The following is a 19,299-nucleotide window of genomic DNA, read 5'->3' on the forward strand; positions in this document are numbered from 1 at the left end:
GCAGCGGATTTCTGTAAAACTCTCCACGGTAAACATGAAGAAGAATTATAGTCCAGTTTATGAAAAAAACACTCTTCTCTATCATTCCTCGGGAAAAGGTGACCCAGCAAGTCCTGAAAAGTGTGCTTTAATTTTTTTTTTTACCAGTGGACTAATGTGCACTGTTTTGTGTGTCGACTTCCAAGCTTCTGAAGAAGGCAAAGGGTTGCCATGTTATACCATTGTGCAGACCGTGTTCAGATTGGGATCGAATCGTACAGCCTTCCCTTCCACGGACTTGGCATTGGTGTCATACATGGGGTTTTCAAAAGCTGCTTGACCGTTGTTATTTTCATGAACCGAACATCCTGTGTACTGTGTTTTGGGTGCAGTCCTGTTGATGAGAACATTGGTTAGCTATGTGTCAGCTTCCTTCTAGGAACAGCAGCGTGGAGCTCAAACATAATATTCTTGAGTTATCATGGTTAATGGACAATGTAACTTAAAAGTATTTACTGACAAGTCATAAATTCAATACATCAGATTTGAATAATTTACCTGACACTTTTAAAATCCTGAATGGCTTTATTTACACATAATACCTATTTATATACAGTACTGAATTGAGCAATACAAGTATAAATAAATGATATATTATGGCTATCATACATTTTCTTATAAGTATTAAATTACCATTATGAATTAGTATGTATAATATAAATACATTGTGATGATGATGATGAATTTAAATTGCATTACTATTCATTCATTCACGTATCAAATATTTATTGAGCATCTATAATATGCCAGGCGTGATCCTAGGCATAATCATTGCTCTCATGGAGCTCATATTGTAGTGACAGAAAAAATTAAAAATACATAAAACAAAAAATAATAGCTAATCAGAATTATTCTGATGAAAAGAAAAAAGGTTGCTCTGATAGGAAGTAACCGGGAGCCCCAGGAGGTAAAATTTAATCTGGGACTTGAAGGACCAGAGGAGCTGGTTGTGCACTAAACAGAAGGGGACGCCAGGAGAGCAGACAACTGACGCTGAGGCCTGACCTGAGAAGGTATTTGGAGTGTCTCTAAGACAGAAATATGTGATTTGTTTAAAAATGTTCTATATTAGAGCATGTACCTTCAAAATCTCAAAGCAGAAAGGCTAGACTGATACTCAAGTCATGAAAATAATTTCCAGAGAGTTATTGAGGACTGAAAATTTGTCTTTAGTTAATATAGCATGTAGAATCTAGCTGTTTTGCATTCCTACTTCATTTTTTTTTTTTTAAATTTCTCTCACCTTTGACTAATGCTTATTTCTAGTTTCTCTTTCCCACATGCCACTGCACAATTTGCTGACATTTGTAATGGAACAGAAGCAGACTTGCCCCTACTTGTTTCTGAGACCTAATTCCTAAAAAAGATATATATTGAAATAAATGTTTCTCAACTCTTTTTTTTATACCAAGCACCACAAATTTAAACTATATTTTATCCTAATTTATATTTGACATTACATTGCTTTACTATCCCTAATGCATTTTCTGAACTTTTTTCCTAAACTGAAAATTGTTAGGTAATTTGCAAGACAATATTAAAAAAACAAACACAAACAAACAAAGAAACCCACACAAATGAAGAGCTATCTTCTGTTTCTTTCAGAGGCATCACCTCTATAGTTATATTGCTTACACTTACTCTTCCCAGGTGCATAAAGAGTCAGATTTGTCTCCATTTTTTTCAAACTAGATTCACAATAAAAAACCAAAAGCAGCATAATTTCCTTACAAAAAGGTAAGAATCATAAAGATGTAAAGAAATTTCCTTTTGCTAATATTTAGCAACAGCTTAAGAAAATATCATCAAGCTTTACAAAAGAAAAGCTTTTACCATCAACAAAAATTAAGTTGAAATGAATCAAAGTTCTAAATATAAGAGCTAACTCTATAAGACTCTTAGGAGAAAACATACAAGTAAATCCTCATGACCCTGAATTTGGCATTGGTTTTCTAGATATGGCACTAAAAGAACAAGTCACAACAGAAATAATAGATAAATCAGATTTCATAAAAATGAAAAACTTTTGTACTGAAGGGACACCATTAAGATTCTCTCTCTTCATTTATGTTTCTATCTCTCTCCCTCTCTCTTCCTCTCTGAAATCAATACAAATATATTTTTAAAAATAAAGAGAGAGAGAGAGAGAGAGAGAGAGAGAGAGAGAGAGAGAGAGAGGAACCCAACTGGTATAGTTCAGTGGTTGCACGTCATTCCATGCACCAAGAGATCACCAGTTTGATTCCTGGTCAGGACATATGCCTGGGTTGTGGGCTCAATTCCCAATAGGCGTGTGCAGGAGGCAGCTGATCGTTATCTCTCATTGATGTTTCTCGATCTCTCTCTCTCCTCATTTCCTCTCTCTCTAAGAAAATCAATAAAAACATATAAAAGAGAGAGAGTGGAAATAACACTCTGGCCACTGTGGCTCAGTTGGTTGTGTGTTGTCCTGTGCACTGAAAGGTTGCTGGTTCAATTTGATTCCCAGTCAGGGCACATGCTTGGGTTTCATAAGAGGCATGCAGGAGGCAGCCTACTGATGTTTTGCTCTTACATACATGTTTCTCTCTCTCCCTCTTCCATCCTCTTTCTCTAAAAATCAATTTTAAAAATCATTTTTTTAAGAGGGTGAAAATACAACCCACAGAAAGGGAGAAATATTTGCAAACCATATAACTGTTAACAGTCTAATAGAATATATAAAGCATTATTACAACTCAACAAGAAGACAAACAATCCAATTACAAAATGGGCAAAGTACTTGAATACACATTTCTCCAAAAAGACAAATAGTCAAAAGCATCTGAAAAATGCTCAATGTCAATAGTAATTAAGGAAATAAAAATCAAACCACAGTAAGACACCACTTCACATACACAAGGATAGCTATAATTATTTTTTAAAAAGAAGAAAGCAGAAAATAACAAGTTTTGGCAAAGATGTGGATAATTGAAATAGGTATCCAAACTAAAACCTATATAAAATATGTATAGCAGCACTATTCACAGTAGCCAAGTGCTAGGAACCATCCAAATGTCCATCAGTTGATGAATGGACATATTCAAACAGAACACATTCAAACATACAATGAAATATTATTCAGTCTTATCAATGAATAAAGTATTGAGGCTATTACATGGATGAAACTTAAAACATTGTTAAGTTATTATGCTAAGTGAAATAAACCAGCTAGAGAAAGATAAGCATCACATGATCTCACTCATATGTGGCATCTAATGAACAAAATAAACTGATGAACAAAATAGATCCAGAGACATAGAAGCATGGAACAGATTTTCAAACCTAAGAGGGAAGGCAGGGGAGGATGGGTGGGTGGGAAGAGATCTTGTGTGTGTGTATATATATGCATAACCCATGGACACAGTCAATAGGGTGGTGAATGCCTGGGGTGGGGGGTGGGGGCAGGCTAGAAGGGGTCAATGGGAGAAAAAGGGCACATATGTAATACTTTCAACAATAAAGATTAAAGAAAAAAAAAAAGAAGCCAGATGCAAAATATCATGTACTGTATGATTCCAATGATATGAAACTAGTGGCCCGGTGCACAGATTCGTTCACATTGAAAGGAAATTAATTAGAAGAAATATTTTAATATTGCTATTCACCCCTTCTCTATAATAGAAGTGTCAAGCAAATTCAGGATTGACAATGACATCAAAACACATATGTGCGATTGGTGCCAGCGAGAGTTTTATATGTATTGTGCATGTGTGAGTCAACTTAGGCTTTTATATATATATATAGGATAAACTTGCTTAATTAGACCTGCTTCCTGATTTAGCTAAACTTTTTCCAGCCCAGCGAAGCACCCTAACTTCTCTTTCAGGTAATTGTCAGCAACACAGCAGTAAATATCAACATGAAGCCGATTATTATTATAGATCATGCAGGGAGAACAAAGAGTAAAATATTTAACTGTAGCAGTGTTTGACTATATTCTGTGCAGTGAGAAAACGTGAAGTCATTTTACTTTTTTTAAACAGCTGCTTATACACAATTAATACAAATGTATGTAATATTAAATAAGTTATTCTTAGATAAAACAGAGAATGACATTTATAACAAAAATGTCAGTTTGGGGAAAATACATTTAGGTAATATTCATTTAATTATCTGATTACCTAATTTTTTTTTTCTTGATAAGTGATGGTCCTAAATAGTGGAGAATTCACAGTAAAGCCTTTCTCACCAGGATATTATAATGGATGTAGTCAAGAAGGACCAATAATAATATGTATAATCCTGTACTAGATATGTCACAAATATAACATATTAATTGCATAATCTTCTTAAAGCAAAAGCAGGTACTCAAGAAGATTAGAGGATTTTACCAACTACCTGCCTGGGTGAAATTGGTCAATATTGTCATGTGAACAAAGGGCTTTAATCATATGGTTCTTCCTGGTTCTCTAAATAAGTCTGACAATAGATATCACCTCTTTAATTTACAACTTAACCTAGATTTCATATCTCCAAAGTCTCATTATGGGTAATTTAAAAATAACTTGGACAACTAGTTATGTACTAGGACATTGATGGACGAAAGAAGAAAGGATTAAGTTGAATGCTTGTGCAATTTAACAAAGCAATTTTTATTGTGTGTATATAAGTTTGGTGAAGAGGAAGGCAGGGAAATAAGGTTTTCAACAACTGTGGCAACATTTAGCACACAGATATTGCAACAACCCAGAAAAAAATGGAAATTACAATTTGATGTAGAGTAGTAAAAAGAACATGAATATAGATTAGGAAAATATTTGTAGTTAAAGTCAACAAACTTACCTTTGTTTATAAAGATAAAATCCAAATCCTGCAAATATAAGTGCAAAAAAAGGCACAAGAATAGCAATGGCCACAGAACTACTATTTGTACCATGAGGTTGATTTGAAGAATTTAAACCCTCTGACATATTCAATCCTATAAAATAAAATAAAATTATAAGTAAATAATCAACTCAATTGATCACAATCGATTTTTATTTTCTGAATCAAATAATTTCTCTCTTTTTTGGAAATGTACATAGTATAAAAAATAATTAATGACACTCCTTCAACTCATTTCCACACAATTTTGCACAATGCCTATTATGCATAAAATATTTTCTCAGGAAAGGATACAGCGTCTTTGAACTGAAGAGTTTATATAACTGTGAGAAAACTGAGACATAAGTAAATGGATGCATTGGGCATGAAATAATGAGCAATGCTCTTTAGGAAGGGAAGGAGAAATTCCATCGGGTGGTATGTAAGAATGTTTCTGGAGGATATACTATATGATGTTGGCCTTGAAGAATGAGCAGACAATGAACGGAGGAGGAAGCAGGACCATCAATAACCTAGAAATGGGAAGATCGGTGGCATATTTATGGGATGTGACAAGCATTAGGCATAGATGTGTGGAAATGACTGTGGTAGAAATAGGAGGCTAACATGGTTAGCTATGATTAAACGTTGAAAAGGCATAAATAGTCCACAGAGCTCAAACTTACTGCTCACTAACAGTGAGGGATAACGGAAGGTGTTCAGTAATGAAAGGTCTGGTGGTAAGACATGAATTAGAACAGTGACTGGTGTGGGATGGACTTGAGGGGGTCCAGACCAGAAGGCAGAGTAATTTAAAGGTTGCAGTAACAACCCAGATAAAACAAAATTAAGATGTGAATGAGAACTCTAGGAAGAGGATAGGTTTAGGGGAACATTTTGAAGTTAAAACCAGCAGAACTTGTTTGTGTACCACATGAAAGAGGTTAAAGGCATAGAATTAGAGTGCTTTACTTGGGGCTGAGTAAATGGCGATGACAGTAGCAGTCAGAAAATGAGAAATGTCAGGTTTGTCAACACATTGGCACATGGGTCAAAAGGAACTAATAACAATCATTTTTCAATTCCCTTTTTATAGGTTCTGTTTTAGTTATGTAGTGTTTGAGATGCTTTTGGAAATATTACATGATAACATTGTGCATTTAATTACACAACTGTTTTACTGTATCATGTTAATGTTTTATCCTGTTTTTAAAAATAACACAATTTTAGGTAAGACGTTATCTGAAATTACTTACCATTATTGCTCATTTAGAGAAAGCTAATTTCACTTTTTGATAAATAGTTATATTCAACTATATTATTCCTCAGGCCAGGTTAAAGAAAGTTATTACCTTATTGTATACATATTTTTCCAGGGACTCAGAATACTTATGTAAAAGCTCAAAGTAATTGAATTTCTAAGAAAATGTCAAATAATAGTTTTTTAGAGCCAGAATTTATCCTTTATGTAGCAACAACACAAGATAATGGCAGACAGTATAACTGAAGAAAATTATACAACCCCCCAAAAAGAAAACTATACCCCCAAACTATGTTATACCCCGAAAAACTTATACATCCAAAGCTATGTTAATAAATACATTTCAGGCAAGGCCATTACATGTTTACACACATTTTAGCAGAATTGGAAATAAGAATGACAAAACCCTGTACCTCCCACAGCAAATTTACGTATCTGAAGAGCACAAAGCCCTGATGCTAGGCCCATTTCTCAAAGTTATTTTCCCTTTGCAGACCCTACGAGTTTCTCAAAGTGCTACTACATTCTCAAAGAAGAAAGAAAATTGCAATAATATTCAAACTGAAGAGAAGTATCCCAGTTCTCATGAGATAAGATAACATAATTTACAGTTTAATATTTTCCTTTATATCTATATCACTTTTTCTCCTTTTTACTTGCTTAAGGGCAAGATAGTTTGTCATGTTTATTGGAATTATGATGAAAAACCACACGGTACAGAGGTGGTACATAGAGAACCAATATTTTTGAAGAATGAGATTATTTAAAAGGCTATCAAAATGGATCAATGTATAGACCTGACAATGCAAAATTCAAAATGTAGTAAGTGCACCTAATATACAGAATCTACTTTATTTTCTTATGATGTCTGGAGTATAAGTAAACTACATGGAAATGAAAATGAATACATTACCCAGTCTTTGGAGTCCAAATTGCCCATAATCTTTGCCCTGAATAAATCCTTGAAACACATAAGTAGCTCCATCAGGCTCAGCAGAAACCTAAAAATATTTATAATGTGATTAAATGTGAAGACTGCCCACGGCTATATTTTCCCAGCCTTAATAAATATTCAATGTTATTCTGAAATGAATATTAGGCAAAGTTCCTTCCTCTAGATCACCGTCCTATATAAACCACAGAACATTGTACAAATTTGCCATCATTAAAAGCAAAAGCAAAATTTTAATTTGTAAATAATTATGATATTAAAAAAAGGTAAGGCTGATAATTAATATTTTAATATAGATTTATAGATTTATTTTAGGCTAGGAAAACAACTGTCAAAGAAAAGAGCAAGGATATGATGAAACAAGAGGCAAATACTCAATTAAAAATTAAAGTATGAAAATACCATGTTTTCAAATTAAATTACTCTTCAGCATATATGCACTTCTCCCCACTCCCATGGCCTTCATGGGAAGAGTATATTTTGCATCTCATTGAGTTGGGTTTGGTTCTGTGACTTCCTTTGGCCAATAGGATGTGGGTGGAATTGACAATGTCAGTTCCTAGCCTAGGTCTTAAGAGGCATGTTTCCCATTATAATAAGTTAAGTAAGTCAGTCACAAAAGGCCACATAGAATATGATTCCATGAATATGAAAGTCCAGAACAGGGAAATCTGTAGAGATAGAAAATAGATTTGTGGCTGCCTAGGGCTGGGGTGGTGATAGGGATTGGCTGGGTGAGATGATAAGCTAAAGGATATAGAATTTATTTTTGAGGTGAAAAGTATTCTAAAATCCACTGTGGTGATGGTTAAACATTTGCAAATATACTAAAAGTCATGGAAGACAGCACTATAAACGGCTGAAGTGTAGGCTATGTGAATTATATTTCACTAGAGCTATTAAACAAGAAGGTGCATGCTTTCCACATGTTCCTCGGTGCTTCTGACCTGACAAAAAGAATACTAGTAAGCTCCAGGGAGCTGTGGCAGCTCCCGCCTGGGCCCCAGGAGTCCTGGAGCAGATCTGAACTCGCTGCCATGGCCTCTAATAGAATGTGGGTGACATTGACAATAGGCCTAGCCACAACCACCTTCAGACACATGAGCAAGAACTAAATCCTGATTCAGTGACTCTGAGATTGTGTGGCTATGTCTAATGCTGTAAATGCTGATTACTATCATATTTTAAAAAGACTGTATATGGGTAGCATCATTTGATCTCAGACATAAAATAGGCATCTAAACATTTCAATCTTCCTGCTAAGTAATAATAATGATTAACCCTGATGTTTGTTCTCATTAGCTGCAATTGGCCACCTAAATCATGTGTATTATTATAAAAGTTGTAAAACAAAACCACCACCAAAATCTTGACTGTCTCTCTTTAAAGCAAAATATCTCATCAAACCATCCACACAAGTCTGATATAGCACAAGTGGTAAAATTTATTTTTCATTATCAGACATCATACTCTGGGCAAGGTGGTTTTTATTTTTATTTTATTTTATTTTATTTATTTATTTAAAATATTTTTATTGATTTCAGAGAGGAATGGAGAGGCAGAGAGAGATAGAAACATCTATGATGAGAATCACTGATTGGCTGCCTCCTGCACGCCCCCTACTGGGGATTGAGCCTGCAACCCAGGCATGTGCCATGGACAGGAATCAAATCTGGGACCCTTCAGTCCATAGTCTGATGCTCTATCCACTGAGCCAAACCGGCTGGGGTTGGGCATGGCAGTTTTTTAAAAATGAAATACTTCTTAACATAATAGCTCAAACTCTAATATTAAAATGCATTAATTTTGTTTCCTAAATGAAATAACACTGTTAAACAGCCTAAGTGCATTGAAGACAAGATTTAGTCTCCAACTCCATGAATAACGGCACAGATAGGGAAACAGAATGGACATTTTTTCCTCAGGAACCAAACTTACTGAAGCCTATAACTTACTATATATCTTCTTCCCTGCTAGGTCTTTCTTGTAAAAGAAGGCTTGTTACTTGAGAGAATATGGTCAGAGCTCTTTCTCTCATGCTCATTTTTCAACAAAAGCTCCTGGGCAGTATGTGGATAGAAGACTTGTTCCCAACTCCCAATTTAGAAACTCCATTCACATAAGTGGCTGAATAGGACAGGGTGACTCCATGGTGAAACTATGGCAACTATCTCCCCACATGAAGCGATTTACATAACTTCCTGTTCATAGACAATTTTAGAAAATATTCTAAATCTGTACTTAAATTGAATGGGTATACTTAAATTTTCTGAAGCCTTTTATTAATATGTTGCATATGCTTTAAATAGTGGTTCCAGACAAAGACTGAATTATATTTTATTCAGATTTATTTATCATAGTACTGACTGTAGACAAAATACATTTAATGAGAGCAATAAAAAAAACTATATGCTCCTGTACACATATATATTACAAAAGTAAGCAAAGCTCATCAGAATCCAAAAGTCCTAGGCTTAACCTCTAGATTACTAAATAAACTCAGTCATTTATTTTAAAAAAATACTCATAATAGTAATTTTGTCATTTTTTATGTATGTGTGTGTGTTCATAATTAGCATAATTTAGAATATTACCTTTTTCTGGAATTTTAATGACAGATCTAAGCACAAATTTGTTATTAAAATCAGCAGCAGACTTTTAAAGAACTATACTTACAAAGCCATCCATAGCCCAATTTTCCTCCTTCATTTTCTTCACAGAAGCATGAGCTGGTACTTTACTAAGATAGATGTGTAACATTAGGCGAGCTTCCTGGCTTTTATATATACCTGTAAAAACAGTTATGCTTCATTTTATTATCTATAACTCCTTACATATATCATGTAATAGATTAGACAGGAAAAAAAATAAAACAAGGCCAAGTCAAGGCCAGTTTTATCTGTGATGCTATTCACAAATCCTACAATGTACATTTGATTTCTCTTTCAGCTGAAATTCTCAACTGACTAGTAAATCTTCATTGTGGGTTTAAATGACCTATGCTATTAAAATTAAGTATTCTATCCTTAATAACATCATTCCATTATATTACAAACAAAATTATTTCTTCCCCTAAAGACATTTAAAATATCTAAAAATATGGATCAAATTTTTAAACTGTTTATATTTTTCTTAAAATAAATTGGGTGCCAACCATGTGATAGACAGTATTCTAGATGCAAGTGGATGAATATATGTTGTTCCTATAAATAAAGATACAATGCTTAAAAGCATTTCCCATTAAGTAGGAGATATAAGTCAATGTATACAGTTAACTAAAATATATGAGAGAATATGATAAATAAGAACCCAGAAAGGAGAGGGATTATTTCACACTGGAGTCATCAGGAAATTCTTATTTTTAAAAAGCATTTGAGCTATATCTAGAGAAATCAAGTAGGATTTTTAGTTCAAGAAGGTCAATGGGCAATGGCATAAAAGAGAGAAGCCAAAATATAAACAATGTTTTGTTTTGTTGTTGTTTTTTTTTTTAATGGTAAATATTTTAATAGTAGAAAAAGCTGGACTATAAATGTGTTCAGTGGAATAATCCTATATAATAAAAGGCTAATATGCAAATCGACCAAACCGCAGAATGACCAGTCACAATGACACTCACTGACCACCTGACCACCAGGGGGCAGACGCTCAATGCAGGAAATGCCCCCTGGTGGTCAGTGTGTCCCACAGGGGGAGCACCACTGAACCAGAAGCCAGGCTCATGGCTGGCAAGTGCAGAGGCAGGGGTGGGAGACTCTCTCGCCTCTGTGGCAGTGCTAAGGACCCCTTGGGGTCCCGGACCGTGAGAGGGCACAGGCTAGGCTGAGGGACCACCCCCACCCTGTGCACGAATATCGTGCACCAGGCCTCTAGAAATAAATAAAGGTTTAAGTTAAAATTTTGTGATTAACTGATGGTTGAAATTTGACTCAATCATTCATTCACTTAATATTATGCCTATGTATCATAAGAATATGCTGTGAATACAAAGATAGTGATAAGTAGAACTTGACATAATGTAAATTATAATTAATAGGAAAAAGACTTAAGAGTAATAAAAATAATATTGCTGGGAAGTGTTATAAGTGATATATACAGAGACAGTGACAGCAAACTAATCTAATTGTTCATGTTTTATTTTCTATATTTGTAAAAATTTGTTTAGAAAAATTTCTAGATTAGAACAAGTACAGTCAACCCTAGAACAACATGGGTGTTAGAGGCACTGACTGCCCTCATGCAATCAAAAGTCTGTGTATAACTGAAGTCTGCCCTCTACACTGGCAGACTTCAACTGCTAATTGACCCTTGAACAACTCGGGTTTAAACTGTATAGGTCAATCGGAAAATAAAATCCATGTATAAGTGAACCTATGTAGTTCTAATCTGTGTTGTTCAAGGGTCAGCAATATACATTTATTTGGTGATAACACTTTTAAAGACAATTTTTAAAAAATTGTTTCATGGTTGCATAAATCAGTAGTCACAATTTAAAGGCATTTCTCTTGTGTATATCATGCAACTATCAATATTATTTTTAAAGTCTCTCCCAGGACAAGTGTAGAGAGAGAAAGGAAGAGAGAGAGAAGTATTGATGGAGAAACATTGATTGGTTGTCTTCCATACATGCCTGCAACCAGGCACCAAACCCATAACTCAGGTATGTGCCCTGACCGGGAATTGAATTCGCAACCTTTCATTTCTCAGGGTGTTGCATAACTAACTGAGCTACTCCGGCCAGGCTCAACTATCTATAATTTTAAAAATACAATATATGTATATTTACTCCTAATACTTTTACTCTAGGTTTATGGGATCATTCAATTCTTTTAAATGATGCTTGACAGTTCTTCTACCCATGGAGTATACTTCCAAGATCCCCGTGGATGCATAAAATTATAGATAGTACAGAACTCTCTATATAAATTATGCTTTTTAAACATAAATACCTATGATAAAGTTTAAATTACCAATTAGGCACTGTAAGATATTAACAATAATAACTAAAAAACAGGACAATTATAACAATACTAGAGGTCCACCGTGCATGAAATCGTGTGCGGTTAGGGTCCCTAGGTCTAGCCTGGCCTCTGCCGCCCTGCGACGCTATGTGAAGCTCCCGCCCCGGGACACTCCACGATGCTTGCAGCCCCTCGACTGCTCCACAAGGCTCCCCCTGCCCCTCGACTGCTCCGCGAAGCTTGCTGCCATCCTGTGAAGCTTGCTGCTGGATGCTCCAAGAAACTCCCCCCCCCCCCCCCCCCCCCCCCCCCCGTCCCTGCACTGCTCCACGAGGCTCCCCCACCCCGCGAGTGCTTCGCAAAACTCACTGCCGCCTGGGTGACTGCTCCGCTAAGCTCACCGCCACCCTGCAAAACAGCCCGCCCAGCCCTGTTCAACAGTCCCCAGTCTCGCCCCCTGCCCCCCCCCCCCCCCAGCCACCAGCACCCCCTCATGGTGAGCAGCTTGGGGACTGGGGGAGAGGGGGAACCGAGAGGTGCTCCATGCACTTCATGGTGACCGGTCGCCCAGTTTGGTTGTGACGCCACCTAGCTCTTTGTATATATTAGGATACTCTAATAAACGGTGAGTGCATGCCTCTCTCTCAAACTATCTTATTGCACTGTAGTCACCTCTTCCTTTTCTTTTTTTATAATGTGAGATGACAGGATGCCTATGTAATGAGATGAAGCGAGAAGGATACAGGCATTGTGACTTACCATGAGGTTACTGTTGACAGTTCTGTTGATATACTAAGGGACTAAGGTTAAGTAGCATAAGCTTGGATACACTAAACAAAGGGATGAATCACTCCCTGGCTGGGAGGGATGGAGCAAGATAGAGCGATATTTCATCATGCTACACAGATGGCTTGCAATTGAAAACTATGAAGTGTTCATTTCTGGGATTTCCCATATAATATTTTTGGACCACAATTGACCTTGGGTAACTGAAACCATGGAAGGTGAAGCCACAGAAAAGGGGGAACTACTGTATTTAGAATATGTATACTGTCAAGGTGTTTAAAACTATATATATATTTGATATTTGCAATATTAACATTTTAAAAATATTTTTATTGAGAGCAATAATTCAAATTCATTACTTTGACAATATTTTAGGCCTATTTTGTTTCAGATGCTGTTCTAACCTCTGAGATATGGTCTGACTGTGTTTGTAGTGTGAAGGCTACTTTAGGAGGCTCATCAGGCATACTGTTGACAAGATGACATCTGAGAAAACATCTGAATGTCTGAAAAAACAGTAATTAAGGACAATGAGAGAAGCGTGCACTAGATAGAGAAAATAGACAACTGACAAGGCCAAGCAGATGGACAGTGGTGTGGGTCCCTCATGCCTGTTTACAGTAGTGTGGCTCTACCTCTTCTGTCTTAACTTATGGTGCCCTAAACATTTTCATTTGAAGACATGATTTTGTGACCATAAAACAGACGGCAAATCACAAATCCAGTCTTTTTGGTGTCATGAGAACAGAGGAAGATTTAGTTATATTCAGACTAAAGTTCTGTTCTATTTCATGACGTCTCATTCCAGTTACGGTACATAATAATATTCCCAAGGGAGCTGTATTTGGTATCACAGCGTTTTATATGTGTGTGGAAATATTTGTGCATCAATACAACAGCAACAACAACAACAACAAAAACAACACAGAAAGCCTTGTTTCTGAATGAATTATGTCATAAAAAAGTAACACATATCTCACAGTACAAAAATCACTAATAAAAACGATGGAAATGAAGGCATTATTTGTTGCTCTTTAAGGTAATACCTGAAAGTAGCAGTTCCATGTTGCTGTTGCTGAGTGTGGCATTGACTCTCCCAGTGGAAGCATTGAAACTAGTAACTGTCAAGGTCATGGGTTGTTTCCTTCCTTTGAAATTGTAAGAGCCTTTCCATATATAATTTTGGGCAAACACATCATCAGGAACTGTGAATAGATTAAACAAACACACATTAATCTTATGATGTCCTATAAATACAAGCCTTAAACAGTAGGTTAATGAAGAGTAGTTTATTGGATTAGTGATATTTGATAAATATATAATAATGTGGAATGTGTATTATAAAATAAATTCTTCACATAAGAATGTTTCCATTATTTTAGAAGAAACCAAAATTGCAATCACATAGATTTGTACATGAGTCATCAATAAAAAATAAACACCAACAATAAAAGACATGAGACTTATACTTACAGTCCAGGTAAGTATCAAGTTTACTTATATTTAATCTCCTATAATAATATATTTATTTCAGGAAGAAAATAGAATGATTTTTATTGAGTCAAGTCAGTCTATGTACCAGTCCCGAGAGGACTGCTCTTCTCCTGGCAGTGGGAATGGACTCATTGGAGGAAGGACATAGAGATTAAGCCCTCCTTGCAAAATCGCCCTGGAAGACTGCCAGGAGGGACATGCCTTTGTCCCCTAAACAGAATGCTAGCTCAGTTATTCCAATAATTGGTGCTCCTGAGGAAGAGCTGGGCTCCACCATATTCACAGCTCTGAGGACAGAGAACTGTCACTAGAATTGTCTTTCTTTGGGAGAGAGACAAATGGTAGCAGAACCAAAGAACATTCTCAATGTTATAAAACTTTCATCTAAAGAAAAAACACTCTTTGTGTTAGCGAAATTTCCATTAATCCTGTACATCATAATAAAGCCCCCCTCCCTGCCCCAGACCCCCCCCCCCCCCCCAGAAATCAGCCATTCAATGGAGCTTTGGCCGTTTGGTGAGTGAGTGAATGGCATGGATTTAGGGAAAAGCTTTCTTTTTTTTCTTAAGTCATTCACATTTTTCATCTAATCTTCTCTATCATTAGTACTATTATGAAGATAAAATAGAGAAACTTTAGGTATTATACCTCACTGTGTAGTTGCTAATAAAACATATATTTGGCAGACATGTAGTTAATATCATGAAAAAATCCATACTCCTGACCCTGTGAACTTTGCTAAGTCACCCTTCTAGTGGCATTTTCTCTCCAAACCTCACACTACACAGTTATGCTCTGTATGTATAGGCAGACCTTGCCTAAAAATTTGATACAGTGGATATGGAAAAAGCCCCTGATTTTACTAAGCACCATACAGAGTTTTTAACTTTAAAAAAGTATATCGAGCCCTGGCTGGGTAGCTCAGTTTGTTAGAGCATTGTCCAGATACACCAAGGTTGCAGGTTCAATCCCTAATCAGGACACATACAAGAATCAACCCATAAATGCATAAATAAGTGGAACAACAAATCGATGTCTCTCTCTCTCAAAAAAAATTAATAAAAAGTATTAAAATGATCAGATTTAAAACAAAACAGTATACCTAGGACAAGTTCGCAGGAGTGAGTAACGAGCTAAATTGTCCTGCATTACAAAAATCAGGAATTTGGAATAACAGACTCTTAGTTGTAGAGATAACAGGAGTAGTAAGGGGAAGGATGTTCTGGCAAATAGTACGCACTCAAAAAATAAGTGCTGTTGTTGCCTGTGATTGTTCATTTCCCCTGCCCCACACTGTGACTACTCTTTGCCACCCCTGAACCTTTAATGAAAATCTGCTACACCTAATGATCTTGTCCATGGTGCTTAGAAAAATTACAGAGTGTTGGTTGAAGGAGATGAAAGAGAATCTAGTGACAGGAGAAACAGCAATAGAAAGAGGTAGGTAGCATCTGCAGCAAAGCACACTGCATCAGGATTAATCATTGATGTGGTAGTAAATGTTTAATAACTGACTCTCCACAACAGCAACAACAGAAGATCTGTAGTATTTGCTGATTTCTATAGTGTAACTACTCCCATAATGGCAGATTTCAAACTATGAACAAGACATCACTGATTGTAGTTAGGAAGAATGCAAAGAATTGGCTATGGTGAGCCCTAGCAGATTTTTCTCAGTGGATAGAGCATCAGTCTGTGGACTGAAGGGTCCTGATTTTGATTTTGGTCAAGGGCACATGCCCGGGTTGTGGGTTCGATCCCCAGTAGGGGATGTGCAGGAGGCAGCCAATCAATGATTCTCTCTCTCCCTCTCCCTTCCTCTTTGAAATCAAGAAAAATGTATTTTTAAAAATTGGCTGTGGTAACCCTGTACCTGCAAACTCCAGCATGCCAGTACCACCTCCCCCCCCACCCGCCCCCCGCCTCATACATAACTGAGAAATGTAACTCATTATAGGGCGGGAGAGGCAGACGCTATTTTTTCATCTAAATCCTTAGAGAGGCAGATGCTATTTTTTCATCTAAATCCTTATATACATGGGAATGATAATACTTTCTATTGTTAAGTTTATTTTGAAATTTAAATGTGATTGTGTATTTGGTAGTTCTTTATAAATGCTAAAGTGTCATCCAACTACCATTGATGTGGTTATTAATGAAAAGGAGGAAAACAATGATGGTCATGATCCTTTCCTTTCAAGACATCCTACCTAATAATAGACAAATATACAAATTGACCGTACCTTCGCTATGTCCATGATTGGCCAGGAGGCGTGGGGGGGGGCGGGACTCGGGGTGGCCGGGATAGCTGATTGGGCCGGTGGGACGCTGAGCTGCATTGCCAGCAGCGGCTCGAGCTCAGCGTCTGTGCCATGGCTGTGCTGAGGCACAGAAGGGGCCTCTGGGGCAGCGAGCTGACATCCCGTTGCGCGGACCATCAAAAGCGGGGGAGCTGAGTGCCTGTCTGCTCAGGCAGCAGGCCTTTCAGAAGCCGGAAGCGTGGGAGCTGGGTGCCTGTCCACTCAGGCAGCAGGCCTTTCAGAAGCCTCCGCAGCGCCGGAGGCTTCTGAAAGGCCTGGTGCACCAGCGATCGAAAGCGAAAGTGTGGGAGCTGGGTGCCTGTCCACTCAGGCAGCAGGCCTTTCAGAAGCCTCTGCCATGCCGGAGGCTTCTGAAAGGCCTGGTGCACCAGCGATCGAAAGGAAAGTGTGGGAGCTGGATGCCTTTCCGCTCAGGCACCAGGCCTTTCAGAAGCCTCTGGTGCCTGGTGCACCAGCGGACAGGCACCCAGCTCCCCGTGATCAAAAGCGAAAGCGTGTAGGGGACCCTACACGTGCATGATTCAATCATGCATTGGGCCTCTAGTTTGAATATAAACTTTGCTTCATAGGCTTCACGTCTTTGCTAAATAGACTTTTATGCTACTGACTTTGAATCACTGACAAATTTCATTCATTTTCCCCCTTTTTATTGAATTTATTGGGGTGGCACTGGTTAAGAAAATTATCCAGGTTTCAGTGCACAATTCCATAACAGATCATCTGTACATTGTAGTGTGTGTTCACGACTCCAAGTGTCCATCCGTCACCATTAATCCTCCTATATCCTCCTCCAGCAACCCCCTTTTTTTTTCTTTTTTGCTCAATCCATCCACTCCTACTCAGCCAAGCTGTCAGCCTGCATAGAATGCTTCTTTTTAGCAATCTAATCACTTTGACTCATTCATGACTTCAAATGAAATGCTTCTAATATTTAGCCATTTAGCATGACATTGCTCTAGTGTTATAGATACCGTTACTCAGATTAAAGAAATTCCTTTCCTTTTAATTTATTAAGAGGTTTTTAAAAAGCATAGATATATGTGAAAATCTCAAAAAGTATTTTTGGTACAAGTATTATAATGATCATATTTTTTGAATTTTAATCTCTCTTTTAAAAAAATGATTTGAGAGAGAGTAAGGAAGAGATAGAAACATCAGTAATGAAAGAGAATCATTGATCAGCTGCCTCCTGCATGTCCTCCACCAGGGATTGAGCCTGCAACTCGGGCATGTGCCCTGACTGGGAATCAAACCATGACCTACTGGTTCATGGGTTGACACTGAACCACTGAACCACACTGGCTGGGCACATGTTAATCTCTTACTGTGATAGATTACTTTTAATAATTATTTAGCATAAACATATTTATGTATGTTTATCATGACCCCAATTGGATGTATCATCTTTATTATAATGTATTTTATTTGCTAAGATTTTGTGTAGATTTTTTTTCCATCTTTAATCTTGAGTCAAATGGGTCAGTAATTTTTCTTTTTTATGTATTTACTGAGTTATTCGTTTTGAGGTACCCACAGAATGAGTTTTATTGACTGGATGAGGTTTTATAAAGCTGGACGATCTGTTCTGTTCCTTTAAAATTTGGTATAACTTATCAGTACAGCCATATACATCTGTTTTTTCTTTGTGGAAATGGTTTTAACTACTATTTTGTTATAGAATTACTCTGGTTTATTAGTTAGATCTGATAAAATATACTTTTCTAGTAATTTATTCATTTTGTTTAATTTTTATAAAGAAGGTTTTGATAGTTTTTGATTAATGTATTTCTCATTTATCTACTCTCTGTAGTTATGTTCACACTTAGATTTATTATATTATTTACTTTTTGTTGCTTTCTTGATCCATCTTACCAGAAAATTTTCACTTTGTTTTTTCAAACAACTACCTTTGGCTCTGTTTATACTTTTCTATTATATTTTCTATTATATTATTTGTTCATTTTTATTGCCTTGATTAATGCTTTCTTTTGGTTTTTCTGTTAGAATTTTTATATCTTCTTAACAGAAACACTTAACTCACTAATTCTGAGGCTTTCTTCTTTTCTAATGTAAGGATTTAAGTGTATGAATTCCCTTCACAACTCTTCTTTTGCTTCATTGTTCAAATTTAGATATTTAGATTTCAAAATAACTAAACCCTTGTGTTATAATTTTCATTTTAATTTCATCTTTATTTCATGATTTATTCATCGGCATAAATTTTGTTCTTAATTTCTAAGCATTCAAAAAAATTTAAAATGTATTCATTTTCTTAACTTTTAACTGTATCATGATCAGAAAAGACTGTGTTTTGAAATTTGTGTAGATTTATTTATTACTTAATATATGATTAATTGTTATAGCTGTCCTATGTGCCTTTAGGAAAGTATATATCCTATAATTGTTTGATGCAGAAATATTTACTATTGAATATTAGTTAAACTCATATGGTATTTAGTTCTTCCATATTATTTTATTTTGTCTGCCTGATTTATTTATTGGTCACCACTGTAATGTTTTGTCCAGGACAGTCAGATTTATACTTGATGTGCTGGAGTTATTATTCAGAGCATCCATCTGCTCCCCAATAAAGCATTTCTCTTGGAAAATTCTGTGCATTAATTGACCATTATTGTTGTCTGACTCTATTGCTCACCTTCC

The 19,299-nt window shown here is 36.4% G+C and overlaps 1 protein-coding gene across 3 annotated transcripts in view; it reads right to left on the reverse strand.

The window, feature by feature from the left end:
- Window positions 1-213: 213 nt before the first annotated feature.
- Window positions 214-19,299, reverse strand: part of CSMD3 (CUB and Sushi multiple domains 3) — a 923,077-nt gene continuing 903,991 nt past the window's right edge. For all 3 annotated transcript variants that reach the window (XM_054708474.1, XM_054708473.1, XM_008143384.3), the window contains 5 exons: window positions 13,870-14,028; window positions 9,753-9,865; window positions 7,038-7,125; window positions 4,843-4,978; window positions 214-373 (listed from right to left, as the gene is read on the reverse strand). In XM_054708474.1, coding sequence (XP_054564449.1) covers window positions 214-373; window positions 4,843-4,978; window positions 7,038-7,125; window positions 9,753-9,865; window positions 13,870-14,028 — 656 coding nt within the window. The remainder of the gene's footprint in view (window positions 374-4,842; window positions 4,979-7,037; window positions 7,126-9,752; window positions 9,866-13,869; window positions 14,029-19,299) is intronic.

Source organism: Eptesicus fuscus, chromosome 19 (assembly GCF_027574615.1).
Source record: "Eptesicus fuscus isolate TK198812 chromosome 19, DD_ASM_mEF_20220401, whole genome shotgun sequence".
Lineage (NCBI taxonomy): Eukaryota > Metazoa > Chordata > Mammalia > Chiroptera > Vespertilionidae > Eptesicus > Eptesicus fuscus.